We start from the raw sequence: 16,883 nt of genomic DNA on the forward strand, positions 1-16,883 counted from the left end.
TTGGCTCATCATGTTTGCGTTTAAAAAAAAAAAAAAAGCTGTGATGGACAGAATGCAAACTCAAAGAGTGAACGCTGCAGTCTAAAAATCAACGAATGATGTACAAAGACAGCACAAAAAAAAAAAAACAGGGAGAGCTTCCAGGGCGGAAAAATTAAAATAATGTGGAACCTGCATTCTACCTGAAGGCCACCAGACGGCGATAGCTGTGGTGGCAAAAAGACTCCTGGCCCTATAAAAGTCTATGGGAAAACAGCTTTCTATCTTAACCTCTGAATCTATGAACTCAGCAGGAAAGTGTTTACAATCACCCAGAGTTGGGGTTATACTGAATAAAAAATTAAATCCATTTTGTAAATTTTGGTCATGCTATGATTGAAATCCACACGCTCATTAAATAGCAACTTGCCACTTAACAAGTCATCAGGTAATGAGCGTGCTGTTTCAGTCAGACCAGACACTTCCTCATCACATCCAACCAGTATGGTGATGGTGGAAACCCTCACCCTGAGGCTTCAAAACAGGAGTTGCTACATCCACGTTTTGAACTCTGTCTTTAAAAATCCAACTACCTTCTCAGCTACATCCATAAATAACATGCACAAGAAAATGGGGACTAGATAAAAATTAATGCTGATGTACATAGTAATCTGAGGTCATTCACAAAAATAACCAGATACTAGCAAATGGAAACAGAGCGTCTATAAAAGAGATACCCAAGTATCCAAGTCGCTCTCTAAGGACTGCTTAGGACAAAACAAGCTGCTAACATGAGTTATAAATGTCAGGCTAAATCAATATTTGGCAAAATGCTAAATCAATCCGATTGTCTGTCTTCCACAGCTAACATCTAGCAGGAGTGATAGTTTAGGGGCTCCGGGCAAATTATAATGAAGCTGCCACATGCAGTTTGACATGTGGACACATTATCAGAGACTAAAGGGAAGGAAATATGATAAATAGGAACCTAAAGCTCAGTTTTGTCCAGAGGTCGCATGATGAGTCAGTGCTGCGGTTTCTGAAATTCACACAATAAGACTAACACACTGGTAGCACAGTGGAGCTGTTCTATAAAAGCACCACATCGCTCTCAGCAGTGTTTTCAGTAGCAAAGAGCCTGCCATTAGCTGCTGTGGTAAAGTAAATTCAAATCAGAGCTGCATTTTTTTTTTTTCTCCCCAAAAAAATCAGAGTGAGGCTTTTATGTTTTTTTGTGATGACGCTACATCTGTAATGTATTCATGTATTCATTCATTTGCATTACGCCATTATGCTTACGCGTGCACATTTAGAAAGCTGGTCACAAATCATTTCCAGGAACACACGTACGATTTAACATTTTAATATTAATTGCATTTTTGTCTCGTCGTTTGTTGCGTGACTGTATTGTGCTAAACTATTTGTATTGTCTTACTGTGCCGTTTGTTTTGTTTTACACTAAATGTTCGTATTGGAGAGCGTTTGGCCTTTAATCTACACTCCTTTGCATCTCGTCTACTTTCTCATTTTGCAGACTGAACTGAGACGAAGAAAGAAAAATCAAACTTCAAACACAGACCCACCTTTATGCACGAGTCTTTCTGAAGATACTGTCTGCATACGCACATAGCCCTGCTTATTATGGGCTCACCTCCCACCTCCCTTGGCTTTAGTGTGTGTGAGCACACTAAAGCTGAAATTATGCTTCTATGAATATGAATGTAAATCTCTGCAGACCTACACAGAGCGTGATGCTATGGGCAACTGCAGGTCACAAGCTGACTAATCTCGCTTATGAGACAGAAGACGAAACGGAAATGAACAAATAGCTGCTGGAAGACTGTGACATAAACCTCCGTGGATGTTACATTTGTCAAGACTGTGCTTTTCCTCTTAATTACAACCTTTTCATTTTAAATTAAACAAGCTTTAGTGACAGAATTATTTTTTTAATCCCTTAAGAAATTTATCCTTGAGGATCACTTAGAGAAAATCAAAGTAAACACACGGAGCCAACAAGTTGCTCTCTGGTAATAATTAAGGCACCTCTCATTTCACATCTACATGTTCCACTTTGATACAATTTATTTTGAATATCTCTTAACCACTCCAGTGAAATTCAACACCTTATTTTAAGTGGGGCACAACCATGCACTGAACGATTGAAACACAATTCCTTCTTTTAAATAATCTGGATGTCAAATTAGTGATTATTTTTTCTTAAATATAGCAAGCTGCATCAGAGAGAATGCATCTAAAAAGGCGTATTTGGTCACAACTCCTGCCAGCCACTGAGCTGAGAAGAAGAGAAACACTCGCGCACCCTCCAGTCACTGCCACTGGAAGAGGAATGGTAATTGCCGGTGCTCTGTGATGCTGGATGAGGGAAAGGATGGGTATGCTATGCTAACACAGCTGGCTATGACTCATTGGGCTTAATGCGCTTGCTTCTTCATGCTCCTGTCAGACATGAATTTAAATAGGCTCTCTAGGGGCAAGGTGATGGCTGTTGCCTATCTCCTTTATATCATATCATGTCACTGTAAGCAAAACTAGTCATGGTAATGCTTCCAACTTGCTAAATTTAGGAAAGCACAAGAGAGTCACATTTCATTTCTCTTACAGGTGTAAGTCAGGCCCTTGATGCATGATTTTTACTTTAATGCAGCCATTAGAAGGAGCCAAATAACGATTGTGCGAAGTATTATTTTACATAGCTCAAAGAAATGTAATATTGTTTTTGCCCTGAAACTTTTACCTATTATTTTCACCGATTTCATTTAATAACCCACGAGTCAACCCTGATCTGACACATGAAGAATGAAATGCTCAATAAAAATCTTGTTAAAAGCCCCTCTTTCTACTTCACTTTAACAGTAAAAGGTGTAATTCTCATTTAGACATGCTCCACGTCACTTTAAGGACACCGTTATGGGCAGAACTGAGTTTTACTCGTGGTTAAAGTTCAACCGTGCCTGTTGAGAGGTATTATTCACAGCTGTATTTACATTCCTATCACACCCTTGGTAAAATAAACACTAGTTCTCCCAGAAGAACCGGCTACTTAGAGTAAAAGTAGGAGGAGAAGTAAAGTTCAGCCGCCTGACCCTCTCCTCCCTCACCACTACACCTCCATCTGCTCTGCTGCTTTTTTCCTCTCTCCCCACGGACTGTTTACTGCCTGTACTGCATAATCTCAGCTGAACGTCCAATCTTGTCCTCTAAATGTTGCTTTTCTCAAAGAGGAAAAGTGTAATGCGCCAGGGCATTTGTTTGACATTGTTGCAGAGCGTGTTGCACACACAGTATTAACCCTAATTTGGCAAACACAGCCAAGGTGAAGCACATTGTGAAAACATAGCAAGCACATTATTCCATTACAGTGACCATAACATATCCAGTTGCGCCATAATGATGTGCTTTAACTGTAGAGGTGAGGACCGCCATCCTTTTCAGGAGGGCTTAAACAGGAGCGTGTCATTTGAGTGGCATGTTGCCATGGTAAAATGACCACAAATAGTAGCTTGAAAGTAAGATTAAATAATCATCTGCAATATTCTCGTTTGAACAAGAATAAGTATTATATGTGATGTGAAAACTCAGACCATTATTCAGCCATTCAAAACTAAGCCGACTGTGTATTTTTGGAGCTTTATTGTTGAAGCACAGTGCACAAAAAAAAAAAAAAGGCATAAATGAATATTGGTCATACTGTTTTTTTTGCAGTCCTTAGGGACAGCTGATGCCAGTATCCTGCAGACTGACTTATTTTTCACTCTCTTGAGAATATTTATTGCCTGCTGGTGGAAATCTGACATGATGTTTTGCATTTCAACACTAAGAGCACTTTGAACTTCGGCTACATCCTGCTTAGGCAATATTCTCTGACTGTCACTCTTACTAACTTACCATAATGGTGGACTTGGCATCAAAGGCAATACGTTTGATCCTCTGAATGATGCCATCACCTCCATATGCCTGCAGGAAGACAGTTTAATGGAGACAGATAAGCTACTATATGTAGTCTATCCCAATTTTATAAGACATGCGCAGGGTTTCATGAGCTCTTCAGCTTGGCAACAACAATTTGATGCAGTTACCTGGAAGCATTGCACAAAACAATCAATAAATCAATGAAAAGTTCTCATGCAGTACATAGACTGAAAAATCCAGGTCTCACTCCTCCAGTCATGTGCTTTGTACATTTCAGGCATTTTAAATAATGTTTAATTAACCGCTTCCTTGCACAAAATTATCTAATGTGCCTGACTCTAGTTTGCTCACAGTGCAGCAGTTCTGCTCCATCTGAGCTCATTTATTGGCAAAAGCACCAGGGCAGCCAATGAGTGATCTGTCCTGATGCTAATTCATCAGGATGGCCAATTAGTGAGCTCCATCTAAACAGGACTTCTGGAAATGAGCTGAATGTGGGGCATAAAGCAATCTTTGTGAAAGCAGCTGTTGAACAGGCAAAGCTTAAAACTGCACGAGGACTACACAAGTTATCAGACACTCTTGCAAAAAAGAATATAGGAGGAAGTTGCTGTAGTTGTTTCTTCCTAATTGAAAAGAACGAGGGCTTAAATCTGGCAGCAGTGAGTTAAAAAAAAATGAATTATTCCATGAAAACCTGGTAGAGAGATGTGACAGACTGCAACAGTAACTGTCACAGAGGGTGAATTCTACAAAAAAAAAACATTTTTATACTGCCATTGAAAAAGCATTAAAGATTCACAAAACTTGATCATGCTTACAGCAAAACAGCTCTCTACACCCCCCAAAAAAAGCCTTGAAATTCATGGTAACATTTTTTAAAATTTTTTTTCTTGCAAAATCTTTATTTGATGTATTTCTACACGAAGGACAAACCAGCCCTGAGAAACCACACGGCTGACATTACCAGCCTGACGTGTAGAGGCTGAAATTGTCCGGGGCTTGGCTAAAACTGGACTGCAAAAACATGGAGGTTTCTGTTGCTGTTTATTTGGTGGGAGGTGGTTTGTATGGCCAAGCAAAAAATAGCCCAGACCTTTCTCGGAAAAAAAAAAGGAGAGGACCTTTGGGTGTTTGGCTTATGGTTTCATACATCTGGTGACTTTAGTGTAGCGCAGAGAGAACGATAACATTTATTTTCCAGATTAGTGTGCACACTACAATACAAAGTCATGTAGTAATCTCAGTGTTTGGCTTAGAAGACAGAATTATTGTAGATAATCTATTCAAAAGAGAATGCAATGTGAAATCTAAACATGCAAAAGGAGATTGTAAAAATACCTCATCTGGTAAAAAAATATTTTCTAAGGGGGATTTAAAATGCAAGGCAACATGCTTGATTAATGAAGACTTCTGGTGTGATTACAATTGTACAACATAAGGGGAAGGGGAGAAAAGGCTACACCAGGCTGAATGCATAAACAGAAGCTAGGAAAGGGAGGCGAGGGCGAGGAGAGAGAAAGATCTGGACCTGCGCAGAACCATTCAAAACACTGCTGATGAATTGGACCAGCTGCTCCATGGTTTCGATCGGCTCACTGGGCAGGAAGTACTGCTCATTGGATGTGTTGAGGATGATAACGGAGGGCACTGTCACCTCGCTGAGGAAAAACAGGAAACACAGCTTTTAATCTTCTTAACCCCCGAACCTCGGACCGCCAACATCAAAGTATATCATTAGATGGGAACAAATTGCAGTTTCTTAAAGAACAAATTGCAACACAGAGAATACAATAGTGAGATAAACAAACCCTTTGTACTAAGAGCAACCCAACTTTTCCCATGGGTTTTCTTTCAAAGAGAAGATTTTTCTTTCCCAAGGAAAAAGCCGATGCAGACTGGCCTACTTCAGAGTGGCATTTCTTCCATCTTTTATGCAAACAGTGTGCAACTCGGGGTTTTATGGGTCTGTGCCGGTCACAGTTAAAGAGACCTTTACAAACTAAAACTGACAAGTGACTCACAGGGAGTCCAGAGGAAAGCAGCTCTGTATCCATGCTAGACACATACAGAACATATACAAACTAGTCAGATGATCTTACAGGCTTTGTATTAGCAGAAAACACAGGAAAAGTAACACACACACACACACACACACACACACACACATGCAGTACAGTGCCGAGCCCACTCAACAAATCAGCAGAGGAATTACAAAACTCAGCGAGATAAGGAATAAGGTCATACAAACAACCAATCCCTCTTCCACACGTCTCGCACAACACCAAAGCCTGGCTTAGATAAGGTATCCTAGTGCTTAGATACACACATGCACGCACACACACAGGCGCACGAACAGTTCATCACGGCGCTGCCATCTCACATCCCTGCGGTGTTACTCAACCCAGCAACAAATTGCACACACACGCATGCATATCCATCACTGTCCCAATCCACCACCCAGCTGAGATCAGGAGTGCAAACATACACGCCCGTGCGGTAAAGTCATCAGTGCCTCACTACTCTGTCCAGCTGAGTTCTGCAATCTCTCTCTCTCTCGCACGCACACACACACACACACACACACACACACACACACACACACACACACACACACACACACACACACACACATTATGAATGGGTATATCCATCTGACATCCAGCCTACTCCAACAGATGGCACCCATTTAAAATAAATATGGATTAGCCTATGTGCCTCTGTTAGTGGGACTACTGGGGGTTTGCCACCATAATTAAGGGTCATATATTATACTATTTGCACACATTTCCTTTCTACTGCAAAAAATGGTTTCTATACAAATAGGGCTAATAGTTTTTTGTTGTTCTTTTCGGTGTAATCCTACAAGATCTATCTTTAAAATACAAATTTGCCCTTGTTTTTTTTTTTATCAGCGCCTGATAAAATTTGACAGTCTACCACTACCAGAAGGTGGTGGCGAAGCACCTGGGGCCATTTACAGGGAAACATTTTAGAAGAAAAATTGAAGAACTTGCTAATAACAACCAGGCATGAAGATGCAGACCTGCCTGCAAACACTAGCTAGCTACTAACTAAAAAGTGTGGTGCAAACCGGAAAAGGAGACCGCTTGTCTTCAAAGTCAAAGTGCAACTTTTACTTTACTACTACTTTCACAGTTTCGATACTTCTCGTGGTGAGTGAGTGTTTGCAGGCAAGTCAACATCTTCCATGCAAACTACATGCAACTGCAATCTGCTAGTTACCACAGCAATCGCGAGGAGGTTTTCAGCACCTCTTTGTAACTGCTAGCAACCACCAGTAACCATTCACCAACGGGTCAGGGAATACACATTTTTCCCTAGAGACCTGCAGTTTCCAGGGGTCACCGGGCCAGTCTCCACGCCTGCGTGATTGGAGCTTTAGCAGCCGGTTACACAGCAAATGCCATCAACCTCCAGTAACTACTTAAGAAATTTTACCAAGGGTCACTGTTTATTAAAAATTCAGCAATGAATTTCACAAACTATCACCAAACACTTCACAAATGCCTGTTTGGCATTTACTCTCTTACATGTGCTGCAAACACTGCTGAAAGAGTTGAAGCTGCTCTGCTGGACACCATGTGATTATGCAATTTCTAAATTAGCCAAAATGCATCCTTTTCTACATTTCTTATACTGTCTTCTTTGATATTTGTACATTATCACATATATTATAGACATATACTATCAATTCATTTGTGATGGGTTAATTGGCTTTAATACACTGATGATTTATATTTATGTTGAGATTTATTTTAAAAAATATGGTTAATAATTAAAAATCTGAAAATACAACTGAAAACTGGATTTTAAATCTACATTTTCGATTCCAAATTATGTGCAGTTTACCCATTTTGGGGCTTTTTGTTATGGTTATTTTATTTGCTTATGAGACTCATTAGCAACAGTTCATCAGTTTATTTTCCCCAAAGTTTCCCTTTCACTTTGTTACCAGAAGCATTTTCTGAGCTTTAATTATTATAAGAGGGTTTAATTAAAAATCCCTACTGTAAACTGTGATAATTATTATCGCAGTATGTCCAGAAAATACATTTAGGATGCATGGGAACATAAAACCTGGATAAATATCAATTTAAATTTATCGGAAAATTACGTCTGTTGACATCAGGAGGTCATTCAGCCGGAGATCCAACTGTCCTTCATAATCATCATTCCCATTCTGATTACAAGTCTCCCCTCAACATGCCCAGTTTTCAGTCAGGTCACATCATTTTTGGGTGTTTTCACAGTCCGCAATGCATCCCATATAAGGGGTTAGAGATAATCCTACATTTAAACAGAAACAAAGACGACCTCAGACTTTGAGTTTCTCATCTGGTATGTGTGTATTCTTGTGTGATTATGTGCCTCTGGTGAAAGCAGAAGCAGCCTTACACCAGACAGACTGCTGCCAGAACACAGTAATCGCTGTGATGACAGAAAGAGGGATAAAAAGCCATCAGATTTATTTCCATGGCCCTCCTAAGGGAAAGGATTAGTGGACATTGACAGGCCAGGATTTCATTCCTCAAAGGAGGGCAATTAATCCTGCGCTACAGCAGCTAAATTCAGTCCCCTAAAACCCAGAGAAATACATATTGTATGTACTCATACAAAATTAGGAAGGCTAATCACCTCTTTTATCCTTAAATATAAACACTGCCTAATTTCAGCTGTGTACCAGAAGCCTGCTGGTTCAATGCAGCCATATTTCAAACACAACTTCGACTGTACTCACTGACACACTGACTAAATTACACAGGACTTAGGAAACTGTGTCTGCTATAATCTCGCTCATACAAACAATAACATGCTCAAATTAAAATAACATCCTCTGCAGCAGATTTTTAACGCATGCAGATTCTCAAACAAAATTATACAGAGATGTATAATTAGATACAAGACACAAAACAGACACGCCAACTGCGACAGCCATGCCGGTCATAGTGGGGCTCTGTCTAATTAAAAGCATGGGATGTCAGTTTCAAGGCCTCTCCAAGCATGACACCCTAACAGTCAGCCTCAGCCTGGGCACAAAGCTGCTGCAGCAGGGTCTAACTGCATCATTAGCACTGCTCTTTGGCAAGCTAGTAAAACACATGACCACAGTGGATTTAATCCATGCATAGCCCTAAACTCCTCATATATTCCTCTCACTAGGCTGCCCTTTCACAACCAGTTTTGCATGAGTTTGTGGCTCTTTGTGCTTTTCCTGTGTGTATGGCGGATGTCCGTGGAGGGGGGTTTAAAGTTTCCAAGAGCACTAAAAAAGAAATGACAGTCTGTCTGTGTAATTGACTTCTCCACAAGAGAGCATCTTTAATGGCAGAGGCTGGCATTACAAGTCAGTGCTGACCTGGATAAGTAGCTGACAGAAGGTAACATGAGGCTGGGAAAGAGGAGGATAACACGAGAAGAGAGAGGGAGGCTGGATGTGAGACACTTACCCCATAATGAGGCTGTTAATGTAGTCGTTCCCGTCCATGTGGCCAAACTGGAAGTCTCTGGAGATGCAAGAGAAATCAGTTGCATGAGAAAGCGAAACATTGTATCCAAAAAAAGCTGAGTGAAATGAACTCTTTCTCCTGTCTCAGTGGACTGCATGACACTAGCACAAACTGTGACACAAACTTCAATGCACAACAGTACACAAATATGAAACCTCACTGAATGGAATTACATGTTCTTGTTATGGAAAAATGGAGAACAGCTTTTCTACCAGAGGAGAAAAAAAAGAAAACCCCAAAGCTCCATTCTATGCAGTCTCCTGTTTCTCCTCATCTTTTCTGCCACAGAAAAGATTCAGGTGATTTATCTAAACGATAAGGTAGGAGGAGGAATTCAATTTGTATCTCATTGTGCTGCGCTATGTCTGAGCAGAGTGTATTGTGGGCAGACTAGGAAAGGGGGTTGCACAAGTCCAGGGAAGCTAGGAACTTTCTCTGAATGACTTATTATGGAGGCCTCTAGATAGGTATTATATTCATTCTGTATCACAGCAACATCTAGGGCATTGGTCCCCTGGGTGCTAAACAATACTGCGTGTGCTTGACATGATTATGAAGAAACTGAACTGTATAATAAAGCCACTGGATGCAATATAAAACTCAGTCTGGGTTAGTGATAATCTCGCTGACAATAGTGGGCCTGACTGGGAATAAAGCTAATCAAAAAGTCCGCTTGTAACGTCAGTACTATAAGATATGGATCAGGCACTGTTGGAAACTCTCCAGATCTCAAAGACTGACAGAGCAGCCATGGAGATATGAAACTGAGGCACAGAAAATGTGATGTGGAAATTAAATTCCATTCCAATTTTACTTTGTTATTATTAGTACTTTGCAGACCCAATAAAATTAAACATTTACAGGTCTGTTCACCATGTATGTATATCTTTCCAATAACACTTGTCGCCTGGAAGAACCATTGAGCAGGCTAGCCAAAAAGGGTGAGTAACATTCTGAGAACCTCATCTGTGTGAGAGCAGAACAAACTGAAGGTAACAATGTGTCCAAACTGTTTGGGTTTTGAAAAAAATATTCACTTTGTGGCCAAATTTTCTAATAAGCTTTTTCTTCTTTTTTTTTTTTTAATGCTGGCTAGATATGTATTGACTTTGTAATTTTTTTTGCAGTTCTCATTGAGAGTGTTTTCTAAAGTGGTCATATTTTTCACCTCGGTATCTAAACTCATCATTCTGAACATCATTATACTCAGAGCCAAATCACAAAGGGTGTTTTATAATAGACATGAGTAATCATAAAATAATCTTGTGACCCGTCTTCTCAAGGCTTCCAGTTCTTAGAAATACTTTAAAAACAAAACGTTTCTGTGGGCAATAAATTAAAAGATGGGACAAGCAGTCAGTATTAAAAATCACCTGCAAATTCATTCTGGATGTAATGCAAATCAGGGCAGAAGCCCCACCCACCTGCTGTTCAAACATTTCAGCTTATTAGAGCAGCCAATCAGAACACAGCTGGCTTAAGGGAAGGGGAACGGGGCTCAAACAGCTTGTTGCTGAGAGCAGATGAACTGAAGGGCTGTGCCAACACCCAGTGCAACGTCAACAAGGATTATTTTAAACTGTCTCACATGAAGCTTATGTGTTAGTTCAAGAGGGAAGATCTGTAATCACTCATTCCCCCTGCTTCCCGGGGTGTTTGGCTGATAGTTTATTCTTTAAATCACTTCCACTTCCCCATTGCTGCCAAACTCAGTGCTGCCATCATTGCTGTAGTCCAATCATCTTCTTTGCCCGCATTCAGACAGCAACCCACCTCATCCCCCATCTCCATCTAACCCTCACTCAGAGCTCCATCCAAATCTTCATCTTCACCACGACCAGCATCTAGACTCCTGGGGGTCCTGTCCTAATTACCATCATCGCTGAGATACGATGGGTCATCGGAGTTTTAATCGCAAAACAGCTTAATTGAAATCATGCTCAGTTCAGTGTAGTGGTTTACACATTTGCCTAACAAGCAAAATATTCCATTTGATCCTGAAAGGAGACACAGATCCCTTGGAGGTTGCGATAGGAAGGAAAAATCAAACGTGCAGAGCTACCCGCTGTAGCGACCCCTGCAAATAAGGGAGCAGCTGAAAGTAGCTACACAAAGCTACAATAACAGAGTTCCAAAATAAAAATATGGGCTGCAAATGAGCATAACAGGTTCGCCTTTAATAAACTTTTTTATGTGATTATACCATAAAAAAGACCAATATCTAAGCTAGTAAGATTGCTGCAGTAAATATGTTCCTTCTTAGCCTGTTTGTCATTACATTCCCAGTTCAGAGAAAGGTTTAGGAGGTAGGAGTCTCCTTGTTTTAATAATAGTTTTAATATTCATAACAGAATACATATAGGATATTCTTAACAACTGCATTAACTTTATATGGTAAACATCAGCAAACAGTTGTCTATTCACACAAACTAGTCAATCAAACACAAAGCAAGTCCTGATCTGAATGTGTTTCTGTACACACACACACACACACACACATACACACACCCCCATGAATTCAAAATCAATATTTACTTTCTTTGTAGTGGCAGAAAAACATCTGGTTCTTCTGCAGCTAAAATCTGCACTGTGTCTTCAAGTAAATAACTCCCACCATGTCACAGTAGGTTTATGAGAGCATTGAAAAAGAGCAGGATCAGAGCAGGGAGAGTGACTAAGATCAGCAAAGTCATGGGCCATGAAACTAAAACAATGAGCTAAAAACAATTACTATAAAAAAAAGTCCACAGTGTTGAGTGGCACTGCAGAGCTGGTTATTTTCACATTATTTTTAACTGCAGGGTTTCCTAAAAATGTTACAAATGTTTCCTTTTAAAAAAGGAACCCAGAGAGTCCAAAGCCATTTTTAGATAGAAATCATGGATAAAAAATCTCCAATTGAGGCAAATCTTTGTGACATTGCTTGTCATCCTGTCATATGTGCTGTAAAATATAAAAGGCATATACAATAACTGGTGCAGAGTGACAACTCAGCCTACACACCCATCAAGTGACAAAACTAGACTTCACCACAAGTGCAATTTCCACACATGTAGGCACAATCCCCGCCCCCACACATACATTCCCACAAATGCTACAAACCGAAAGTGAGCTAATACTGCAGAATGCTGCAACAAACAGCATCAACTCATTCAAATGTCAGTCACCTCCTATGCTCTGTTGACTCTGTATGCTGGCTCCACCCACTACCAGGGGCAACACTCGGCAGCTTGTAATTACAAGTACCGTTTAGGTGTGTCTGAACACTGCAGGCAGCTCTGATCTCAGTAGGGATCTCAAACTCTGAAGTCTTCAAAAGACAGCACTGGGTACTGTGGCAGGCAGTAGTATAACAGATGATAGGGATCTGTGTAATTCAATCAGTCTTAATGGGCATGCCTGCAGAGTGAGAAACACTTTTATCATTACCGTGTGAGACACACCTCTTCATTCAAAAGCAGAGATGTATCTGATGAAGCAATGCTGTCAATGACAGGACACAGCAAGGAACTTAAGCACCGCATCATTATGCAAATGTGATTAATTCTTTTTACTGAGCTATTGCGGTAATCCACCTGGTGCCTGACACCCTGCTGATGGTGATCAGAAATGAGGGTCACATAACGGAACGGCGACCTTTGAGCTCATTTTACCTCTGGCCACGGTTGCTTCTACCTGGGTGCTGCAGGTGAAGGATGACCTGCTGACTACACTGCACTTGAGCAAAAATAACAATAGCAGCACTGTAAAATTATGCATTCAAGTGTGGTTTTTTTAAATCCTTTTATTTGCCTTGTTGCGCTGGCTCCTCTAGAAAGAACAGGTCGAGCAGAACAGTGCGTAATATAAATACCCCAATCTCCAGTTGTTATTGCACAATTGGAGCCACAGAAAACAGAAAATTATGCATTAATACAAGCCGAGTTGAGTTTCTGACTGACAGCTGAAAAGAACACCTATATTTGGAAGCTGACATTTTGCATAATTACCTTCCTATTGAACCTCAACAAAAACAGACGTGCCCTGACAAAGGTATAACTTGCTTGTGAGTAGACAGGCAGCGTTCCCCAGTGAGCACACCATCCTAGAATAAATGTATAAATTGGATCTCCATCTTTGACCTCATCATTTATCCGTGCCTTACCTGTTAAAATGTTCCCTGTATTCCTTTGCCACCCTCTGCATCAAGGTCTTTAATCTAAAAGCAAATTAGAAGAGAGCGAAATACCACATGAGTTGGAGTCCAACCTTTTTTTAGCTGTTGGATGCAATTTGTGGGCAGATGCAAACAATAATGGTCTTATCTTTATTTGAAAGCCATGCACTTAAGCTCAATTATTGTGGTAAGAGTGGGAGTGATTTATAAGAGCTGCGCTTTTTAATTTCAGCGTTCTTTTGTACCTGCCACTCTCCTCTGTGGGGTCCTTCTCATCGATGACTGCAATTGCCACCAGTTTGCCTGAGATGGCAGACAAGGATTACAAATCACAGGCACACAAAAAAGACGGTGAAAAGACAATGGCAGGCAGGTAAGAAGTTCCAGAGGAGATATATCACCTCTCAATAGGGCAAAAAAGAAAAGAAGGGACAGAGCGAGCACTTTGCTCATTTATCACTCAAACATTAAGGTAACTTAAGCTTTCTGCTTGGTTGAACAGGAAACAAGCGGTCACTTTCTGGTAGATGAGCTATTTCAGTGCCATTCAAAACCCAAACCCACGACATAACAAATAGGTCTACTTAAAAAAAAAAAGAAAAAAAAGAAAAGAAATGTTACACAACTTTAAAAGGTCTGTAACTCGGGCTTGTATGGTTTGATGCTCCAAATCTCTTGCTGCTTAGGTGAGAGTGCCAGCCTGCCCCCTGCTGGTCACTGATTTTGATTAGTTGCCAAGATTGAGGTTATATAAAGACAGTGGACAGCCCTGCATTAGCAGAAGGAATAACATTTAACATGCATGGTATATTCAGTGCGATTATACCCCAAAGACACATATCTCTAAATGATGCCGACTGTAGATTTCTATAACTGTTGAGGAAAATGGAAAATCAAAGGGGGGAAAAAAACGTGTTAATTTATGGTTCAGCTGGTGTTTTTATTCTTCATGGGAATACTACCTGTGGAAATGCATATAATTAAGTCTGTGCAGTGTTTGAGCATGAGCACAGCAACATCATTCATTAGTGTATTTCCAGGAAGAGCAGACTGATTCTGCTAAATTATTCAAGGATTATTTAGACTAATCGAACTCTTGCAACATAAGTTGCAATTTAAGGTTTAAAAGAAAAATAAGCACCGTCATGCAAGTATTACTTTTGCTACATTTTTAGTCACTAGTTAGGTATAATTCACTCTCAAGCACAGCTGCATTGAAATCTTTGTGGGGTTTTTTTAATCCTCTTTGTGTGGTATTAATTAAGTTAAAAATGCTGATAAGCATCACAGGCTTCTTGCTTTCTTTGAAGGTGACAACAAGGTAGTAAGTGCAATTAGAAATATGAGTGCATTCAAGTAATTAATGAGAGATTCTCAACATAAATATCAAGTCTGCAGATTTAAAAGGGAAATAGTTAATACACTGACTTTTGGTTCAGAGGCTTTGCAGTTCTTTCCCAAAGGTTCAGATGCCATTAGATTATTGAAAGGGTCTACGGGGTTAATTAACGAGCCAAAAAATTCTATTAATTCTGTGTCAGAGGGGATTTTTCACAACCTGGCAACTCAAAAAGCCCTGTTGTTGGCCACTCATAATTGATCCAGAATGTTTTAAACTCGTCTAATATCAATAAACTCATTAGTTTAAACTTGTATACAAGCTGCACAGCTATCGAACATCATTTTCACTGTGTTTGCTCTTTTGTTATGAATTCAACCACTTTGTTTTCGAGCATCTCTGCAAAATCTTGTGGGGAGATCATCACTGGTTTCTCAGCCTGCTACCCTCTGACATCACAGATGGAACAAGTCCATTTAACACAACACATTTACTTCACCTGCAGATATTGTTCATTCATTAGCTCACTGTCTAAATCCAATAATGTGTGAAGCAATTTGGATTCTTACAGCTTGAATTAAAACATTTGCAAAGTAGCTGCACTATTAAAGAGCTAGCTTACTATTTATTCTCTGTCCCCAAAGAATAACCTTCAATGTTTCTGTACAACACAAAGAAATCCAAACTGTTGTCGCTTTCAGTTTGCTACCAGTTTAAGCCTCGTGTCCTCTAAATCTTAGCCCATAAATTACGGTTTCAAACTTTTTCCGTGATTTGGTCACACTGGGATTTAGTCGTGGGTATCAAGTTCTGTGTCAGTGTGACTTATGATGTGCTGGAGCTGGGATTTTACAGCATAAAATGTCACTCCTCCAGCTCCACTGAGCCCAAGAGCATGAAATCTGATACTTGGTTGAAAAGGCTTCAAAGACACGGCTGGCAAATTTACAGATACACATCAAACTTAACAATATAGCCTTTAATCAGTCACAGTGTTTATCCAATTAAGATGCTATGGAGACCACGGTATATGCAGCACTGTTCAGACTAAAAAGGCAAGTCTGCTATAGTGACAGGCCAGAAACTAAAACTGAGCACAGTAACAAATGTAAGCAACATTCAACTGTTGAGCGTCACTGATCTCAGCAACATCAGCATAAAGGAGGAAAACACTGTATCTAATATTAGAAAGCACAGCTTTCTCTGCACACACCATCAATTTACTGCTGTTTAAGAGGCCGTTTGTATTTCACTCTCGAGCTTAAATTTCCTTTTAGGGGCGAAGTGTATGTACGTTTAAACAAGCAGAACATGAGCTATATCTGGAGGGATACTCTTTACTATCACAGCCCTAATACAAACTGAATATTTTTACTGGAACTTTTGACATCAGCAGCTCTGTAATGTTTGATTCTTAATTATAAAGTTGTCATATGGTGGACATGTTTAGAGATGCTAAAATATTAGGGGGTTTTACAATGCAATAAAATGAGGCAGGCAGGCTGAGTAAAGCTATGAGTAAAGTGCTGATGCAGTTCAAATGATATAAGCTGGTATTCAACCTGTAATTTGGTTCCATAATCATAAAGATTAAAAAGGACACATAAAAAAACCTACATTAAAAGTTCCATATCTTATGCTCACACTTAAAAAAATACAGCCATTTAAAATTAGTCATTCTGCAGAAAATGGATTTGTCTCTATTCTGATAATAAATTAGAAGCAAAGACAAAAAAAAGATGTCTCAGTTCTGGCTTTTCAAAAGTGATAATTTGCCGCTTTTCTTGTTTTCTATATAAGGAAACTCAATATTTTGAGTTTCTGTTCATTCTTCTATGCCACTGTGAAATTTCACACAAGAATTCATCTACTAACCAAAAAATACTGAAAACAGAACCAGGAAGTTATGATTCCATACATTATGAAGAAGAAGAATACAGTACTG

The 16,883-nt window shown here is 39.8% G+C and overlaps 1 protein-coding gene across 1 annotated transcript in view; it reads right to left on the bottom strand.

The window, feature by feature from the left end:
• tmx3b (thioredoxin related transmembrane protein 3b) overlaps nucleotides 1-16,883 on the bottom strand; it is a 31,632-nt gene that overhangs the window by 3,083 nt on the left and 11,666 nt on the right. The window contains 5 exon segments of the mRNA XM_030756918.1: nucleotides 3,889-3,957; nucleotides 5,444-5,573; nucleotides 9,384-9,440; nucleotides 13,588-13,641; nucleotides 13,845-13,902. Coding sequence (XP_030612778.1) covers nucleotides 3,889-3,957; nucleotides 5,444-5,573; nucleotides 9,384-9,440; nucleotides 13,588-13,641; nucleotides 13,845-13,902 — 368 coding nt within the window.

This window comes from Archocentrus centrarchus, chromosome 20 (genome assembly GCF_007364275.1).
Source record: "Archocentrus centrarchus isolate MPI-CPG fArcCen1 chromosome 20, fArcCen1, whole genome shotgun sequence".
Classification (NCBI taxonomy): domain Eukaryota; kingdom Metazoa; phylum Chordata; class Actinopteri; order Cichliformes; family Cichlidae; genus Archocentrus; species Archocentrus centrarchus.